The following is an 18,926-nucleotide window of genomic DNA, read 5'->3' as shown; positions in this document are numbered from 1 at the left end:
TTAAAGTTGAACTAGAAGTCGAATAGAATATAATAATATAATAGAATAAGTAGAATATATTGGCTAACTAACATCGACTTAAGAATACTTAATGCGACAAGAAATCTTTTAGATAACTATAAACTGTAGCATCAAACAGCGTAACATTGCCTGCTATGGCCAAGTAATGATAAAACAACGGTAAAAATAATGCAGAGTAGATAGCCGCAAGGAAAATAGTGACTAAAATATTACCGTTAATTAAGTTTAACTTCTGTAGTCATTTAATTTTGGAAGCCATTTCTTTGGACTAAACGGTAAACGTGACATTGTTAGCTTAAAACTAAGGTAGCGTTAGCTGCATCTCCTTTCCGTTTGGCTAATGTTAGCACTGGTGTGAATTTGTACCAGCTCAGTAGTAGCCAAGACAAAACCTGAGTTGTACAGACAGCTCGTAAATTTTCTTCAACCCACCCAACTTTTGACCATGTGGCTAAAAAGGGCAACCTAAAGATAAGTTACATTATGTCTTAGCGTGATACCATTTGCCAACATGGTAGAAACGCAAGTTGCTGCTCATCTGACATCTCTTTCGTCTCCATAACAGGATTCAACGTTGAGGACATGGTTAATGTTACACCACTGAAAGGAGGTAAACTAGTCAAAGTTGCACAAAGTGCACATGAAACCAATCTTTAACACGTTCAAAATAAGGCTGATATGTTTTCATGCCCTGCTCCCTCAGGTGGAGAAACACCGGAGCCCAAAGTTGAACAGCTGATGAGCAAACTAAGTAGGCTCCAACAAGGTAGTTACAACTGACATGGACTCATTAGCTACGTTTTAAATTGCTAGAAAATCAGATATTACATGTTTTGGACAAACAGGAGATGAGTTTTATTCATCTACACACTTCAGTTGAAAGATCTATTGTGGCACTGGATTTATTTTTTCAGTTTTTCAGTTTTTCTTCCATTTAACATTTAGATTGATAAATTAATTAAATCAAGCCAAACTGTCTTAAGTTCGCCAAATTCGCTTTATATTTATTAAGAACAAAAGGTTTTTTAAAAATGGCAGCGGGGCTTCACATACAACAAGGGTTAATGGTATTTACCAACAGTTTTACTATTTAATTTCGAAAGTCGTGGATCTGGGATTTCATGTAAAAGATTGCCCATTATAGGGTAATTACTGTTATGTTACTATTATAAATATATCTTTTTAAGATTAGCTTGTTTACTCGGTTTTGTATTTATATCGTATCCCCAAGAGTACCGATGAAGCCTGAGATATCTCTGTCACGTACGTCCTTCTTCGTGTTGAATTGCGCTTGTGTCGTAGTTGTGGTATGGTGCTTGGATACATGAACGGTTAGTGCATTATGTAGTTGTACTATTGAGAAAATGTTTATCTGATCAATATGAATCCCCCAGCTCTAATGATATATCGCATATTATGTTCAAGCATGTGTGCATTTCAGCTCGTCGCTCAGCCAGATCGGAATGTGAGACATTTATCTTGACACGTTAGTTAGTCTTCGTGAAGCTACACTTCCACTTCCGCTAGTAAGTCGCGCTGACTTTTTCTTTAATTATATCAAAAGTAGTTAAAAACCACCATGTGAACCGCGCGTCGGACATCCTTAAAAGCTAAACTGCCCGTACGTTATGAAAACACTTCAACACGGAGCACGTAGTTTGATTTCAAGCTTTTGTAATGTGCACCAATAGGAAGGCTGGCTGTGCTGCCGATATGCTAATGAACACGCATTTTCCTTTAGGTTTAACAGAAAGAGTAGCTTATACAGCCAAAACCGTTATAAACTAACCTAATGGTAATCCGAATCTAAGCAAAACACAATTAACTACATGTAATACGTAAAAGTTTAAGCACTAATACGGAAGTTAAAACCGTGAGTGAGACAGCTGTACCTACAGATCATAAGTGTAACATGTAGCATTTGAACGTTATCGTCAGTGAGGTACATCCTTACCTGTTACTCCTACAAGGAGTATCAGATCATGATGAATGGAGATGTATGAGATATGATTAATATCTCCGTCTTGTAGGGAACAGCAACACCCTACAAGACCCATTCTGATCTACGCTGTTAAAAGAAATAATAAATGGGTTAGTATTATAATCAGATTGTTAAAGTAGTAGGACTATCTACTTTTGTATCTCTGATATTAGGTAATTAACACAAACACAACATGGAAATTTGGGTAGCAATATTAATCAATGCCTTGTCATATGATGTTTCACAGAATATTAAATGACTGCTTAAGATAGTTTTAAAGCAGTCACAATACAACAGGCATAACAATTACCATGTTTAAGTTGCACTTTGTTTTATTCAAGGTAAAAAAGCCCTAGAAGAAGAACTTAAAGACATCAAATCTGTCAGTGACTCTTTGCAGAAAGAGCTGGAAACTTGTAAGTCACAAAATCATTAATCTTTCTCCAACTTATTACACAGACGTATTACACTTACTACATGTACCTGTTGATGAGATGTTGTCAAACCCCTGCTAAAGTAGACAGTAACTTTAGGCAACCATTTACAGCGTATGCCACGTGTTATGTACCATATATGTTTATTTTATTATTAAATATTATTACAAGGCATTTTGTCAATGTTTTACAGTACAAACTGAAGCTTACCGACTGGAGGAAATCCATAAAGAAAAAGAAGGTACTTGGGGACAAACAATTGTACATGTATATTAATTACAGTACAGTAAGTATGAAGATTTTGTTTGTGTTGATGCCATGTACAAATAAGGTTTTGGTCAACTATGTCTGGAAAAAGTTTGTCATCTTTTATAAATACAGAAACAATAAATATAAATAACCTGATGAGCATATTTATTACTGATGTTTTCTTCAGAGCTGTGTATGAATCAGCAGATCCAATGTGAGGAGTCTGAGCAAGACTCTGCCAGGTGAGCACCACCTCAACCAGATAAATATGATCATTGAATGTCTTCAGCTATGAGGAGTGTAGTTCAGTGTTTTCCTGAAGTCTGAACATGACCCGAAATCTTTCCCCCTCATGTTGTAAACCTCAATTGTGTGTTTATGATGTGTAACACTAGATGGCAGTAAGTATCATTGCAGCATCCTGGATTTTTTTTTCTTTGATATATTGTCTGTGTTAAACCTTGCCTGTATTCTTAGATATAGTATGATAATTTTATATATCATGAGATTTTGAATTAGTTTTTGTTTCAGTCCTGTTATTAGCTGTGCCAGTTTTTAAATATTTAGTCTTTTACTGTTTGTAATATATATTTCAACCTTTTTTAATCTCTTGCCTGATTTCCTATTTAGATACTCATATAATGTCAAAACTTTTAAAATAATCAGAAATTGTGGACCTTTTATCTTCAGTGGCATATAGTAACTAGTAATTAGTGGCATAGTCACCTTCACCAAGATGGATTTAAGATACTAAAATTAAGATATGTACCTGTGTGTCTTACTGTATATGAGATGTTCAGGAGATCCTTTTTTCCCACTGCCATCAGGCTATACAACACCTCAGCCAAAGGAAGTGGACTCATCTAATTATTATTGTTTATTTATTATCAACTGCTATTATTATTATTATTATCATCATCAATGAGCTAATGGACACATACATTTCCCCTAGGGGATAATTTAAGTATCTATCTGTCTATCTATCTATCTATCTATTGAATTTCCAGTTACTGTTACCTGAGAGCCTGTAAGGACTTTGCTGTTACACTATGAAGGTTAATGATTGCATCACATCTTTAGCATCTTGGACATCAGCCATGTAACAAGCACATTCTTGTACTGCATGCAATACCTGTGCCAAGTCTACTATGGCCTATGCATACGAAAGGCTAGGCGAATTAATGGTTCTATGGGAAGTGTTATATTTTTAAATTATTTATATATTGCACTGGATGATGAATTGTGTATGTTTTGCAGGCAGCTAAAGCAGAACGAGCAAAGTGAGGAACTGCTGGAACAGTACAGATGTGAAATTCAGGAATTCAAGCTTAAACAGCGGAAGCAGCGGTATCAATTAATGATTTATTGTATTTTAAAAAAACACCATCAAACAGCCATATTAATTACCTTTTTTTCTGCAGGATGAAGTTTGAAAACCAACTTCATCAGCTGATAGAGCAGCATAAGAATCTGCACTCCATGTTTGTAAGTTTGTTTATTTAATATTAAAATGAGTGGTGCTTTTTTCCCTCTTTATATATTTTCCTCAGATCTTTAAAATATAATGATGAAAATTTGACTTGTTGTTAGTATTGTTAATTACTGAAGTCCTCTAAATTGTTATTTAGACTCCAGAAAGGCTCCCGGATGAAATAGAGAGAGCTGAGAATACAAAATGTCAGCTGCTATCAGCTGGTAAGTACCCACTCAGAATTTATGCACATTCATTTGTAAGCACACTTGCAGTCAAACGTTTCCTTTTCTACATGCAGGAACAGTGTTTTCCATTTCAAACCCCTTTGACATAGTCTTGTTCTGTGATTCTTGTAGAACAGCTGAAGTTGGCTCAGCTGTGCTGTCTTGATGAGGAGCTACAAGACGTGAGGAAACAGAAGCAGTTGGAAACAAAAGCTGCAGAGACTCAGGAGCAGTAAAACTACATGTTCAGTGGTTTTAGAGGTAAACTTCCTTGTTTTATTACCAGATATAGGCACTTTGAACACTCATCTATTTTGTCAGGTTAAAACCACAAATCTCCCAAACGTCAGCTTCTGGGTTTCATTGGCCCAAGGGTTGTAAAATCCTGCCAAACCTGTACAGTAAAAAAACTACTTGAGTTGACCTCAAAATTAAATGAAAATAACCAGAATTTTAGTCACAACTTGTTGATTTGTACCAGTGAGATACAAGTAAAAATATTTGCAGACCAAACTTCATTTATTCCAGTGACCTTGGCTATTATTATCTGAGTAGTTACTGCTTTTATACTATTAACTGTTCTGTGAGGCATGGGTTTGTTTTTGTGATCCAGTTTATTGTTGGAATATCTGCAAATGAGATGTGTTTATGAAACCTGAAATATTTTACATTCTGTGACCAGTGAATGCTGTTTTTGAGATATGTAGATGATAGTAGTAGTATCCTGTATGATACAATTGTCATTTTACTTTAATATTGTGTATTGATTGATTGATTGATTGATTGAAAGGTGTTCATATATTTAAAAAAATATATGGTTTCTAGGAAGGATTTTATTATTTTAATCTTAGAGAACCTATAAATGAAGAGCCATTCAGGAAAATATACAGACCTACAGCATACATGTGCACACAGCCACATTCAACTTCGGTTTTAAGAGATTTAATAAAACACTTGTTGCAGTAGTTCAAATACAATGTAATACTATTTTAGGTTTTTAAAAATAAGACATTTACCCTGTGGAACTGATTCCCCCTTAATTAATGCCAATTACTTTTTACAGCCAAGACCACATACTTATAAAAATGGAGATAAGGCACGTTGATAGTACAGTGAGGGTGATCATAATCAAATTTGTTACTTATATTGTCAACAAGACCTTTTTTACATAAATATATACATATAACCTTGTATAGAAAACAGTGTAACCCCTGAAGTGTTCTTTTGATGTACTGTACGAAAAAACACTAAACATTAAATGGTTTGATGTTCAGTTGAGCTGTCAAGCAGCCTGGGAACTCTATCATATAATAAAATCTTTGGTTCCATGGTATTTACAGGCTAACAAAGGAGATAGAAGTCCTGTGTAGGGCGTAGTTCTCAGAAGTTAAATGCCTTATGTAAGGAGGCATGGCCCTGCTCCAGTATGCAAAATGTACCTATCGTTTTACTATTCCTTTTCTTACGAGGTGATGACTAATTCAAAAGTCCAGGAAGGAGAGAGAAACAGGGGCACAATTCTTAGTCACGTAAAAATTGTCCTTTTTTTTTTTTTCTTTTTCTTTTTTCTTTTTTACAGTGATTCAGGTCAACATTGCATAAGACAAACAGTTGTACATATAATTGTTTTTAACTCCACTCCTCTGAACATAGTCCCAACATTAGTCCCCCTCTCTGAATGGTTACTTGACATTGTCAACCCTGAGAAGTGGATCCACGCCTTAATAAAAAGGTACATAACACTCCTTTGAGAGGGTAAAGTTCACTAGAGGCTCTACTTTCAACCAAAACTCTACTGGTGCTGCCTTAACATCAGAATTACACATTAGGAAACACATTTTTTCATCTGCTGATTCTATTTTGTATCTCTTCCTATAATTTCACAGACTTGCCCTTAAATATTCACCTGTCATCAACACTCATTCTCTTTATCTTCATATCCTCATCTTTGCTTTCTGGGCTGGGTTAATAATAGTCCCTCTAGCTTTGGTAATGCCCCCAGTGGGCAATTGGCACACAGTGAATCCCCAAGGACACTGTCTTGTGTTTAACTTTAAACAAGTCCTAGTTACCCACTCACTTGCAGAAACAGACAACACTGGTACTAGACATGTGCAGTCATTTACTGCCATGTTTTTTTGACTGGCGTGTATCTTATTTTCTTTCCCCTAGGTGTAACATGTACTGTCTTTCTCTTATCTTCTAACTCCCTCAGTCACGTTCATACAAGCTCAGTTATAGGTAAACTGCCCTCCCTTTTTCTGGTTGGTGAAACATCAGCCAATGCAGCCAGTATGCAAGTAGAGTCACTCTTCTCTCTCACCATATAAGGAAAAAGTAGTAGCAGGTCTTGGCAAATGGGCACATTCCAAACTCAATGACTTAAGTTTGTTAGTTTGCATTTATATATATATAATTATATATATAGTCTTTTCAAGTTTTATTACTCAATGTGAAAATCCAGGAAAGGCTGCAGTGTTGCAGTACCCAGAGGTACTTGGATAGTGTCGCTGGCACATGTGGACAATGGGTCTTTTTGATCATCTTGCATAAATAGTTTCCATTTAAAAGGCCGCTCCTCCGTCTTTCGTTAACCCAGGCTATTCCCCATCTGTTAACAGAACAACAGGGAGAAGAGTGAATGCAACAGAGTACAAACTCCCACCCATTTTTGTCTGTCCTTTCCCTCTTCCTCCTTGATACGACATTATTCCTCAGGCCTCAGGGGACCGTCCTAAGTACAGTATTCTGCTTAGCTCAATGACACTAACCGATATACAAGCAAGGTAAAATCAAATTCTATTTAAAATGGTAATAATTATAACAATGACATACTGTAGTTTGACTAGATTTCTAATGTATAAGGCAACAAAGCTTCCACAGCTTATAAGGAGACCTTAGGTTAAATATTAGTCTGCCGTTATTTGGGCAAACTATTTTCAATTATACAAACAAAATTATCTAATCTATAATTTTGTAGGCCATATATAAAAATTATCATTAAAAACTTTTAAAAATTTTAAACATCTGATTATTTATATGGCTCAGATAGTTGCAGAGATAATTCTCACGTTTTACTATTTTAATTGGACTGTATGCTACACACACAAGTGTATACTGCTGTAATTGATTAAGTCAGACCAAACACAATTTGGTCTTTGAATTTTGAACAGCTGCCTTTTTTCTAACATGACTTAATCTAAACCTGAGATCTGACTAGTACATGTAGTACTTTTGTTTATATTTCTTTCTACACTATCCATCTACGCTGCAAACATCATCCTTGCATTGAGAGAGTACCTCAAAGCGGCTGTAGACCTTCTTCTCCTTCCTCATGCTCTCTATCCTCTTCAGCAATCCCTCACGCTCCTGGATGTTGCCCTGTGGTCGCAGAAATCGATTCTTTTTTATGGAGTTCTGTCTCTCAAGCCCCTTCTCCCCGGTGTCACTATCTCTGTCTCCCCCTGTTTCATCCCTCTCCAGTCGGTTTTTCTGGCTGTTGGCCGAGATCTGCTCCAGAATGACTTTGGTGTCATCTCGTAGGTTGCTACTGAACAAAACAGAGCTGCCCGGGGGCTGGTATCGAGACGGGCCTGACGTCCCGGTCGCTGACTTATGATTGGCTGTAGTTTGGTCGGTAGTGCTAGCGCTGGTATCTTTAGCTGATGAACTCTGCTTTTTGATTGAATCTTCAGTGATCTCTTTGACCATGCTCATGCCCCTATCATCTCCAGAAGATTTCTTTTCTTTATCCTTAGGCCCAAGGATTCCCTTTAGCTTCTGAGTCTGCTTCTTTAAGAAGTCGAGTGCCTTACCCTCACCCTTTCCCTCACCGAGTGTGTTGATGGATGTATTAGATCCCATCATTTTCTGTCCTGCCTTAGATTCATCACGTGACAGAGTTGAAGAACTGTGAGAGCGGCTCTTTTTCAGTTCACTCTTCTCTGCATCTGTAGCATCTGTGGTCAGAATTTCATCATCACAGGAGATGCGACGAGGATTCAGTCCTTTGAGCTTAAGCTGATCCCTCTTGAAGAGCTTAGGTGAAGGAATAGGCTTTAGAGACTTGAATATATCCTTCTTTAGACCCTCTGAGGCATTCTCCTCTTTATGAGGTTGAGATGTCTCTGAAGGTTTCAGGTTACTCACAGAAGGCTTGGCATAGTTTATTGGTGGTTTTGAGGAACTAAATGAAGGTCTGCGAGTCAGCTCTGCCAGTTTTGCAGAGATGTCTGTCTTCTTTGGTTCAGGTTCTGTTAAACCGACAGAGACAGTTGAGTTCTTTGGATTCGTTGTAGTTTTGAGAGGTTTATCAGAGAGGTCTGGTTTTTTTTCAGCAGGCTCTGGGATTTTTAACGATGACTCTATGTCCATTTTTGAGGCTTTTCTCTTGGCAGCAAGATCTTTGAAATACTGCAGTCGACTGGCTGGGTCATTCATGTTCAGAGATGATGATGTTGTGCCTTCACATTTTTCAACAGTTGTTGTCTTTACCTCCGTGTTAGTTTTCTGAGATTCATCCTTTACTTTAATGTCATCTTTCAATCCCATCTCCTTTTCCTTTTGCTGACACTCTTTCTCCTTCTCTTTTTCTTCTTTGTCTTTCTCCTTGTCCTTTTCTTTCTCCTTATCTTTGTCTTCAGTCTTCTTTCTCCACTCAAAAGGCTCACGAGTCAATGACCTCCTCTTTTCTAGGATCTGGGCCACAATTGAGGAAGTGCGAACTGTGTCTAACTCCTCATCTTCCTCTGTGGCTGCTTTTAATCCAACACTACCACTGTGTATCTCTGCCTTGGAAGATGAGAATATAAGTGAGGAACGTAGACGAGAGCTACGTTGAAGAAGTGGGTTAATGCGACTACGGAATGATTCATGTTTTGACAGCAAGTAATCTGGACCCTCTTTCACCTCCACATCCGTCTCCTTTGCTTTGCCCCTCTCTAGTTCTCTCTCCCATTCCTTCTCCACTTCCCCCTCTTTTTTGTCCAGTAAAAATGACTTCAAGCCACTGCCTGAGGACAGCAGATCCTTAGTTGTTGGAGCAGAGTCTTTATTGCTGCTCTCAGGCAATTTGGGCTTTCCAAAGCGTGGTCTTGTGAAATCTGGTCTGGGCTTTGGTGGAACATTAGGTTTTCCAAAGCGAGTAGCTGAAGTTTCAGCAGCACTAAGCTGCTGAGATGGTGGAGGATCTTCAAATGCATCAGTCCCCATAGGCTGCGTCAGACCTTCTTCTCCACCGTCCTCATATGTGCTAAGATAGGAGTTGATTCTCCAACTCCTCAGGCCTTGCTTAACACTTGCATCTTGATCATACTCTTGATCAGATTGTTTGAGAAACTGTTTCTTCTCTGGTGGATGGGGCTGTGTGGGTGAGCTCTGGCAGGCATATGCCTGACCTATGGTTGGCCTCTTATGGGAGGATCCTCCTCCATATCTCCCAGGTAATGGAGGTGCTTGGTGCCCCTCAGGTCCTATCAAATCCTCAGATGAAAGGTAATCTCGACCAGGAGGAGGCTCCAGTTCTGAGCGAAAGCTTGAGTCTGAATACTGGTCAATGGAGAGGTGTGGAGGATGACCTCGAAGTCTGTCATAGTGTCCATGGCCAGAACCTGGCCCAGGCCCTTCACTGTAGAAATGGCTACTTTGGATCTGCTCCCTGTAAAGAAAATACAGTGGTTCTTATTTGTTTCGTTATAAATTAATAATTATGTGCAAAGACTCACACAAGATGTGATGCCTGATTTAATTAAGACTCCAAACAGTTATAGGTATTAAAAGGTTAACTACCTTTGGAAGTCTGTCTCTTCCAGATTATTCATGACTCTGTGCTTCATGTATTGCCTTGATGATGTGTAGTTTTCCTGGGTTCCCTCTGCATAGCTGTGCCTCTTGAACGCACTGCCACTGATCTCCATCTGCCTGGATACTATGGATCTTCCCTGCTCCAGGAAGGATTGCTGCAGACGAAACTGTTGCTGGGAAAATTTTCCAATTGTAATTCCTGCCCCAGGTTCAATGGTGTGACGATATGGGTCATTCCTCCGGAAAGGAAGTGCAAGGTTACGATCAGAGTCTCCATAGGGGAAGGCAGAGGGAATCTCAGGTTGCCTGCGGTATCCTATGGGGTTACGCAAAGACTGGGTCCTCTTCAACCCAAACTGGCTGCTTACGTAACTGCTGGTGCTGCTGGTGTCAGAGATAGCAAGTGCTCCATCTGAGGGGTCAACGACTAGAGGCTCTGACTGAGCAAAGAGAATGCGAAACTCTTCATCAAAGGTGGCAACCAACTCCCCAAGGAAGAGGTGGGCGATGCAGCGGTGGATCTTCTCGTAGGACCACATGAAACTATAAGAAATTTAGAGAATGAATGGCATAGGAGTCTTGGGAATTAAATAAACTCACTCATAATTAATATAATTAAATGACTAACCTATAGTTCCCACTGAGTACAGCCCTGCAGTCAGAGAGTAGGAAACGATCTTTCACCTGTCCCTTGAATGACTTTCCCGTCCGGGAATAATAGGGTATTCCTGCCACAGTCCTGACACGCATCATCTGTAAAACCAAAAATTCAACCATGTTATGGATACATATATAAGCCTTCCTGAAAATGATGTGATATAAATGAATAAATAAAATAATAAATAATAGCCAAGTGTTAGCCCAATCTTTTGAGAAGATTTGTAATGAAAAGCCAAACTCACAGGAATTAAGTCCAAGTTGACTTTGCAGTTGATGACCATAGACACAAAGTGATGGGCTTCGTGTTCATCGAGTAGAATGTAAACAGGGACGTGGCGTGTTGCTGCATCCAAGAGGTCAGCAAAAATGTCAACATCTGTGAACATATCCATCACCACAGCAATAACCTGGAGCAGAAGAGCAAACGAGAAAACTAGTCAAGGTTTGTTCAGTATAATGTGGTCTTTGGTAGTCTGGCTTTGAAATTATTTTGTAGTCTAAAGTCTGTTGGTTAAAAAATTGGTGATTTAAAATTGCAACCCTGGACATTTACATAATTTGAAGGAACTTTGGCAGTGGCAGCTGTTCACTGTGTTAATCAGCAGAAGAAGATAAAGCATAGAACATTATCATCTTAAAAAGGGCTACATAATAAATACACTATGTACAAGTGTATGACACCTTTGATGGAATTGCGTAAAGGTTTGTCATGAAATTGTGAACATTGAATAGGACTATAATTTGTTCAGTAACATCATTAACACTGCTCCACACTGCAATGAAGTTAACCTTTCTTCACACAGGTGAAGAGACGTTAAGTCATATCCCTCAGTTTATTGCATTTGAATGAATATCACCTCTCAACAAAATAAGACTGAGACAACACATGTATTTAACTACACCCAGTTTATCAGCAGTACAGCGTGGGTGAATTACGTAAAATACATACGTAACAAGCATGGCATAGTAAGATTAATGACTCCTGTCTTTTAGAACCTTTGTGTCCTCCGTGTGCATGTTGAAACACTTAACTTAATTCATGAAATAGACACACTCGTAAATTTTAAAAGACACAGACATACTCTCCAAACACACAGACAGAAATGGAGGACAGATAGCAACATGAACCACTACACCAACAGGTTTGACTGCTCTTGACATTTGGCATGTAGACTGTGCGTTAATTTTATTTTTGATTTAGCTAAAGGCCAACCAGTTAGACATTCATCTGAAAGGGAGTGGTAGCAAATCTGAGAGTGGCAGATAAAAAGTAATATTAAACTAATAATGAGATAGCATAAGCCACATATGCACTAGTCACTGGCAGCCTTTTATCTCAACTCTTTTTTTTCTTCTTTTTTTTTCTAAGAGATAACACTTGATTTGTACTGTACATACTGATAAGACAGAAAGAGGATACTCATAAATAAGAAATAGTGTGTTAATTTACTATATGGAGTGTAGATCAGACATGACAATGTACACACCTAAACACTAAAGCGTAGCATATTTGTATTTGTACACATTGAATAAATGTACATGTATAAACATGGAATGCTTTGATCTCATTTTCACATTTAAATTTTTTCTCAGAAATACCTCTGAAAGCAATCCAGATCTGCAAGTTTAAATTCTTTCTGTTTCATATCCCTCCCTCTTACTCACTTGACGTGCATTCTTGATAAGTCTCCTAGCTTGCTCCTTGATGCTAGGCATGTCTGGGTCGGAGGGATTGACCAGAGTAGTGACCTCTGTGGGCCCAACAAAGCTGTGCTGTGGCAGCGGCCAGCCAAGGTCCAGCCCTGGGGCAGCCAGGTCGGACTGCACCGGCCAGTAGGTGTCGGAGGAGCCATCAGCCTCATAACCTCCCTCCTGGTACGTCAGCTCTGGCACACCGGAGGTTCGATTGGGTACCTGGATTGTGGATTTGATGAGTTCAATTTCTGGCTGTGCCAGGAAACTGACCACATCTGCCATCTGGAGGAACTCATAGTAGCCCTGGTGAGACAGGAGAGTAATTCATTACATCATAAAATCTATGTACTGTACATGTAATTTTGAAGTATTTTACACCCAAAACATACAATTAGAAAATTGAAGTGTTACCTGTATGTCGTTTTCTATCAGAGCATCAATAGCTAGACGGTACTCCTCACGATAGTGTGGGGGCAGGTAGTTTGGGTCAAGAGGGTTATCACCAATCGATGAACTCTGAGATCTGTGCGCCATGGTTGAAGAGAAGAGTGGGATCAAAGGCTAGGGCTCAGGGGTGAAGAGAGGTGAGGGAGGAGGAATTTGAACCTGTACAGAAACGTCAGAAGAAAGAAAAGGTCAGTGCACAGAGAATTTAAGCCTTCTGCACGTCTGTACAGCCTGTTTTGGAGGCTTACACAAACAGCATATTGTAGGTTTCTAAGAATCTCAGAGCTAAAAGAATATCTTCCAAGTACAAAAACAATCAAATATTTTCATGTGTTCAAGTCACAGTGCTGTTGTAGTTGCATATACTGCAGATAACACACCACTGCTCCTTCCATGATATACAATAGTCATATTTAAACTAAATATTCCCTAGGGTGATGAGAGGGAAGAAAGCTCTGTCAGGGTGCAAAAGCAGGCAGATTACCTGACAGAGACAGATGGAGAGTTTCGAATCAATAATTATTGAGCTGTGTTTCATGTATTCTACTAGTTTTTGTTGTCATTAATATTATACAAATAGAAAATACATCTGGCACTTTCACTAAACTAAAACTAGCGTGTTGCATATTTGACTTGATGACATTGAGAAAAAATAAAGGGCAATACAAATAAATAATTTCCAACTAAATAAGAAAAGATATCTAAACTTTTTCATTACTCATTGTGTAATGCATCATCTGGGGCATCATATCATGCTTTATTCGTCATTTATCCTAAAGGACCAGTCCCAGCCTGGTCAGATGCGTACATGAACTGATGAAGCCTCTTGGATGAGAGGTGAAACGTCTTCCCAGACAAATAATCAAGTCCAGTTGTTTTTTCGATTTAAACTCCTTTAGGATACTATGACCTGGACAAATGAGAATATGCACAGGCTGATTCGTCATTTAGTTCAATGTAAATATTCTTAAAGTTAGACTGTGATTAAAAGTTAACTTGACTTAGTTCTCATTTATGGCATCACACACTTAGCTTAACGGCCTGTTTGATGTAACATTAGAGCTGTATTCATCAATGAAATATCCTGCTTGTGGTAGTACCAGTGATTAACTGAAATTCAATCGGGCTTGTGAGCAAACTGTTCACAAAGGTAAGAACAAAGAAAAACAGCAGGATAGAGAAAGCACAATGGGGGGGAAGAGAAAGGAGAAAGTCAAGTGAGAGAAAAGGAACGTGTAAGGGAGAGGTGGGAAAGGCACGAAGAGGTGTATGGACAGGTTCTCTCATATCTCTGCTAAGCAAACTTGTCATGCTGGTGCGTCATGCTTCAAGTTGCTACTCAGACCTCATCCTGAAAAATCTGTGTCAGTCATAGCGAGCAAATTTATTCAGGAGAGCACAATGAGTGTGGTATTAGTTATGTCATGACTTGAACTGACTTAATTCAACGTTTTGAAAGGAACATTGTCACATAACAATTTGTGAATGTGTGATTGTTTGCATGAGAAAGAGAGAGCGCTGAAGACCTGTAGGGCTTACGGACAACTTCTCCAATCCTGCACACACGATGATGAGACGCTACACCGACCATCTCTACTCCCAGCCCAAAAGAGACACAAAGCCACAGTCAGAGAACGCGATTGAAAGGCAGATGGCAGGGGGAAAGCAAGGACAACCATCCCACACAAGCAGAAACTTTATGAACATAAAACACAACAAGAGGGGATGTTGTAACAAGTAACAAGTGTAATTGTTTGGTTTATAAATGTTAAAATAGTGAAAAATGCCCATCAGTTTCCCTAGGGGGGCCTGAGGCATTGCCTCCTAGTAGCTTGTTTTGTCCAACCAACATTTCAAGAAACATAAAAGCAGCAAACCTTCACAATGAGAAACTGGAACTTGGCTTTTGCCTAAGCTCTAATAACAATAGCTGGTTCAATCTGCTGTGTTAAGTGTATGTTTAGGCAAAAAATATTTGGCATTTGTTAACTATTGTGTGGTATATCTGCTTCCAAAAGAGGAATTAGTTCATCAGTGCCATCTGATGCCTTCTAATATTTTGTTTGGCATTAGATAAAGGAAGGAGAAAGAATGCAACATGTAGAAAGGGCCAAGGCTCAATTCCAACCCACAACATAGTTTTGTGTTATGCACCATAAACTGAGCCAACCCGGACACCCCCCTCATTGATATTTAATGTGGTCCTGACAGCTGCATGCTGGATGGGTCATCTGATGGGTTATCAAGACCTGAGTTATTAAAACTGGAGGTATTGATTCATACGGTTGGCTGTTTAACGTTTGGTAAATCTCTTCTGCACATTGTAGCATGTTGTCAAAACAGGATGTGTTTTTGACTGTGTGGATGCATCACCATGGAAATGCAGTCTTAGGAACTGGTTGACTGACAGTCTGAGTACATGATCAGGGTGTATGTGTGTGTAACCTGGGGATTGAATGGTGAGTAGGTGTTTTGCAAGGTGTACCCACTTAAAAAAGTGCGTGTGATGTGTTTTCTGTAAACTTCCACACACTTTGGTGATCGGTGGTGATAACAAAAGCGTCCAAGTCCTAACCCGCAATTACTGTGAAAACCCAGTTTAGTCAGAGGCCTGGTGAGTCACAGGGTAGCCTGGCCTGGCCTAGCCTGGGGATAACTTCCACCACGTGTCTCTGTGGTGATTCATCTGTTGGCAAAATGGCTGACATCCTGTTTCCTTTCTCATTTCTAGCCATAGAAATTAGGCCTTTGCGGTGTTCTGTTCCCCTTCCACAGTTTCGCGGTGGGCAGGGAGGCATACTGGGCGCACATACTGGTTGCATGGAATAAATGGTGGTTGCATGGAATAATTTTACTCACAGCAAGTTTCTAATGTGGAAGAATCGCAAGTACTTTGAGCCATTTTGTTCCTTATTTTATAGAGATCTAGCAGCCTGAGGCAAGATCTATATGCAAGTAAATTTGCTGATGCAGCAGTCAAGTGCATACCTGAGTACTTTACAGTCATAAAGTGAGAGATGTGCACCTGTCTGTGCTCGTCATAAAGTGTAAACCTCAACAGCAGCCAAAAAACACTGCGAGTGCCTATCAAATTATGAAATAGTTAGTCATGCTGTTACAGTTTTTCAGTTACGAAAAACCTTAGAAGAAGACAGCGATCAGTGCAAATCAACCCTGAGGTGAATATGAGCTAAGTGGGTGACCCAAGAGCATAGTTGCACTAAACAGAGCCCAGGGGTGCCTTATTCACCCTCCTGACCTCTGAGTCTGAGCAGAATGAAGCAGCAGAAGAATAGCACAATGTAAGAGGCATGACAGACTTTCCCCACCTCACCTGACTGACTGGTAGCATATGCAAACAAAAACTGCTGCTTTGTTTGTTGTTATAGCAACCACTGTAAACATCAAGCTGTAGAAAGTGACACATGACAATGATCTTTCTCTCTCTGTTCATCCTTAAAACATTCTGCCGCCCGCACAGGGACGAGTCTGCTCTAAATGCACCATAAACAAAGCCACTTTGAAAGACTAAACCACCACAGGACAGGCAGGCGGCAACCGACTGCAGCTACTCCAGGCTGATAAACCCAATATTCAGATGGGCCCAATGTTTGCTCACTAAGCGTGTAAATGGCTCATTCTCAGCATTCCTGCAGCAACACTGAAACGAGAAGAAGGAGAGAACCGGCAAGAGAAGAGCTGAAGGAGAGAACATTTTAATGTCTCGCTGTCTGAATTAAGAGAATAAAGTCAGACGAGACACAAACTATCAAGCACAAACTCCAAAAAGTATTTTCTTCACTCTTTCTGTTTCTCTTTGTCTCTCTCTCACTCTCACACACTCTCACACACACACACATCTGAACACACCTCCCTAAACAAACACTGATTGATCTGACATACCTCTTCAGTCGATTCATTTTGTGTGATAATGATTTGTGAATGGTGAATGGAGCGAGAACAAAATACCTGAAAACAGGTTTGAACGGATGAGCCAGTCATCTCCTGATGCTCCTGTCAGAACCTTTCAGGGCCACCTTTAGTCTGATTAACACACGCAAGCGTAGATAAGAGCAAACACAGAGCACATCTTGTCTCTCTGTACATCATCACACCTCAGCAAGGCCGTTGAATGCCGCACAAAAGACAGCTCAAGGTCAGGTGAATGTATACTGCATGTGCACACAGCAGCATGAATCCTCCCCTTTCTCTAGCTGTTTTTAACACAGCAGCACTGCGAGAAAAACAGGTCCAATGAGGTCCTCGTCATGTGTTCCAAATGCTTTAATGTCTGCGGTCGTCTTGAGTGAAAAACACAACAGTAAAAGCATGAAAATGTCTCTACATCACTTCCTCTCCCTCTGAAAGCACAATAGTGCTCACACATGAATGACCCCACCTATACGAACAGATACTGACCCCTTGTGACATATACAATGCAAACAGACTAATGAATGGGATGAAGCCTTCACCATATGGCTGGTGTGACAAGATGGAATCTATAATAAGGGGCACACATTGCACTGACGCACCACAGAAAAAGCTGGCACCACAGACTTTTTCCCTCAAATTATAACCACATGCTGAACTATTCCAGTGCAGTGACTCACTCACTGAATTGAGGGAAAGCCTGTAAGTTTAAATCAATACATTGCTTGTTTGAATCAAAGCCGCAAACATAAAGATATTATCAGAGCCTATAGGAGACCAGCATCTATAGGAGAGGACATGTGGTGGGTGCTTTCCTTGTTCAACAGACAAACTGTATTATTTAGAAGGCAAGGAATGTGTATTATCTCACCAATTATCCTCAAATTAGAGGGATCTCAAGTTGGCCTAATAACAATGACATACATGCCATTGTGCAACCAAGCCATTGACCAGGCTTGTAAAAGTGTCCCTGCCTTTTGAAGCACCATTTAACACCCATGGCTCCCTGCAGGACAAGACAAAGCTCCACACAGTCTGAAACCTTGTTATTTTTCCAAGTAGTGTTTTTTTCTCTCTCTTGAATGTCTTCAAAGGACTGGAAAGAGAGCAGCACAGTTAGTTAGAGCCAGCCAACGCCGAGCCCTGAACTGTGTACTCAGACTGTAATAACAATACTGTTCAGGTTTTGCAATGCACAGCAGCTACCTGGATGACTTCATCCTGTATAAACTGCAAGCGGCTAATGAGGAGAGTAACCCGCATTTCACTTTTTTTTTTAATTCCATTGACATTAATGGAGCAATAAATAGAAAATAATAGAGCAGACATCATTAGAAAACTGACAAGACAGGAAACAATACAGTAGTACAGTAGAATATTATACAGCAGGATAAAGTTAGCACTGAATAAAACAAGACAGGAAACAATAGAATGGAATAGAATAGAATAGCACATGATAGAGTTAGTGGTTGTTAGAATAAGTCAGGGAAGGAAAATACACAGAATAGAATAAAGCAGGACACAGCTAGAATAGAATAAAAGAGGGCGGGATTCATTAGCAAAGAATGGATAGTAATATGCTATTATCTCTGAACATCTCTTCGTCCCAGGTTGCATTTCCACAGTTGGTCTTTATTTCCACTTCGTACCTCCTAACTCTGCTGCAGAACTTGTCTCGTCTCGTCTTGTTGTTGCTTGTTTGTTTTTTTCCCAACAGGTATTGCTTTCTCCGGTGAAACCGCCGATGTGCGTCTCCTTCCGTCCGTGCGTCACATTCCTCGGACCGGGTACGAACTCCACCCAAACCCCCGGTGCGCAGCCTCCACTGCCAGCCGAGCGAACACAGGCGAAACGAGGCAGCTCCTACTCCAGGCCCGGGCTGAGCGCTTCACTCGGCGGTATGTGAACCTCCACCGCCACTATGGCACAGAGGACCGCGGTGAATGAGGAAGAAGCGGGGCGACTCCTGTTGGGCAGGGCTTTCCCACCGGTGAGACTCCTCCCAAACC

General features: G+C 39.9%; 1 protein-coding gene and 1 long non-coding RNA gene across 2 annotated transcripts; one reads left to right on the top strand and one right to left on the bottom strand.

Annotated features, from left to right (window-relative positions):
* The first annotated feature begins 1,464 nt into the window (after positions 1-1,464).
* On the top strand, positions 1,465-3,970 carry LOC111223207. The gene is made up of 5 exons (XR_002665163.1): positions 1,465-1,547; positions 2,344-2,418; positions 2,630-2,677; positions 2,873-2,927; positions 3,943-3,970. It is a non-coding gene; the product is annotated as an uncharacterized LOC111223207 (long non-coding RNA).
* A 1,339-nt stretch (positions 3,971-5,309) lies between these two features.
* fam83h (family with sequence similarity 83 member H) lies at positions 5,310-18,842 on the bottom strand. The gene is made up of 8 exons (XM_022747268.1): positions 18,567-18,842; positions 12,952-13,146; positions 12,511-12,843; positions 11,088-11,252; positions 10,814-10,938; positions 10,171-10,728; positions 7,684-10,039; positions 5,310-6,994 (listed from the first exon to the last, which is right to left on the bottom strand). Exons 2-8 carry the CDS (start codon positions 13,072-13,074, stop codon positions 6,974-6,976), a joined length of 3,681 nt encoding a protein of 1,226 aa, XP_022602989.1. The 5' UTR covers positions 13,075-13,146; positions 18,567-18,842; the 3' UTR covers positions 5,310-6,973.
* Positions 18,843-18,926: the final 84 nt, after the last annotated feature.

The sequence above is a fragment of the Seriola dumerili genome, unplaced genomic scaffold (genome assembly GCF_002260705.1).
Source record: "Seriola dumerili isolate Sdu_G_001 unplaced genomic scaffold, Sdu_1.0 BDQW01000110.1, whole genome shotgun sequence".
Lineage (NCBI taxonomy): Eukaryota > Metazoa > Chordata > Actinopteri > Carangiformes > Carangidae > Seriola > Seriola dumerili.
This window is presented reverse-complemented; position numbering and strand designations above follow the sequence as displayed.

Bases quoted from the DNA above. Each gene is read 5' to 3' on its own strand.
- fam83h (XM_022747268.1), bottom strand. From the start codon at position 13,074: ATGGCGCACAGATCTCAGAGTTCATCGATTGGTGATAACCCTCTTGAC. The intron at 11,253-12,510 runs GTGAGTAAGAGG...CTTCTGCTCCAG, and splicing joins TTATCAAGAATGCACGTCAA to GTTATTGCTGTGGTGATGGA. The intron at 6,995-7,683 runs GTACTCTCTCAA...TTCTGTTAACAG, and splicing joins AGGTCTACAGCCGCTTTGAG to ATGGGGAATAGCCTGGGTTA.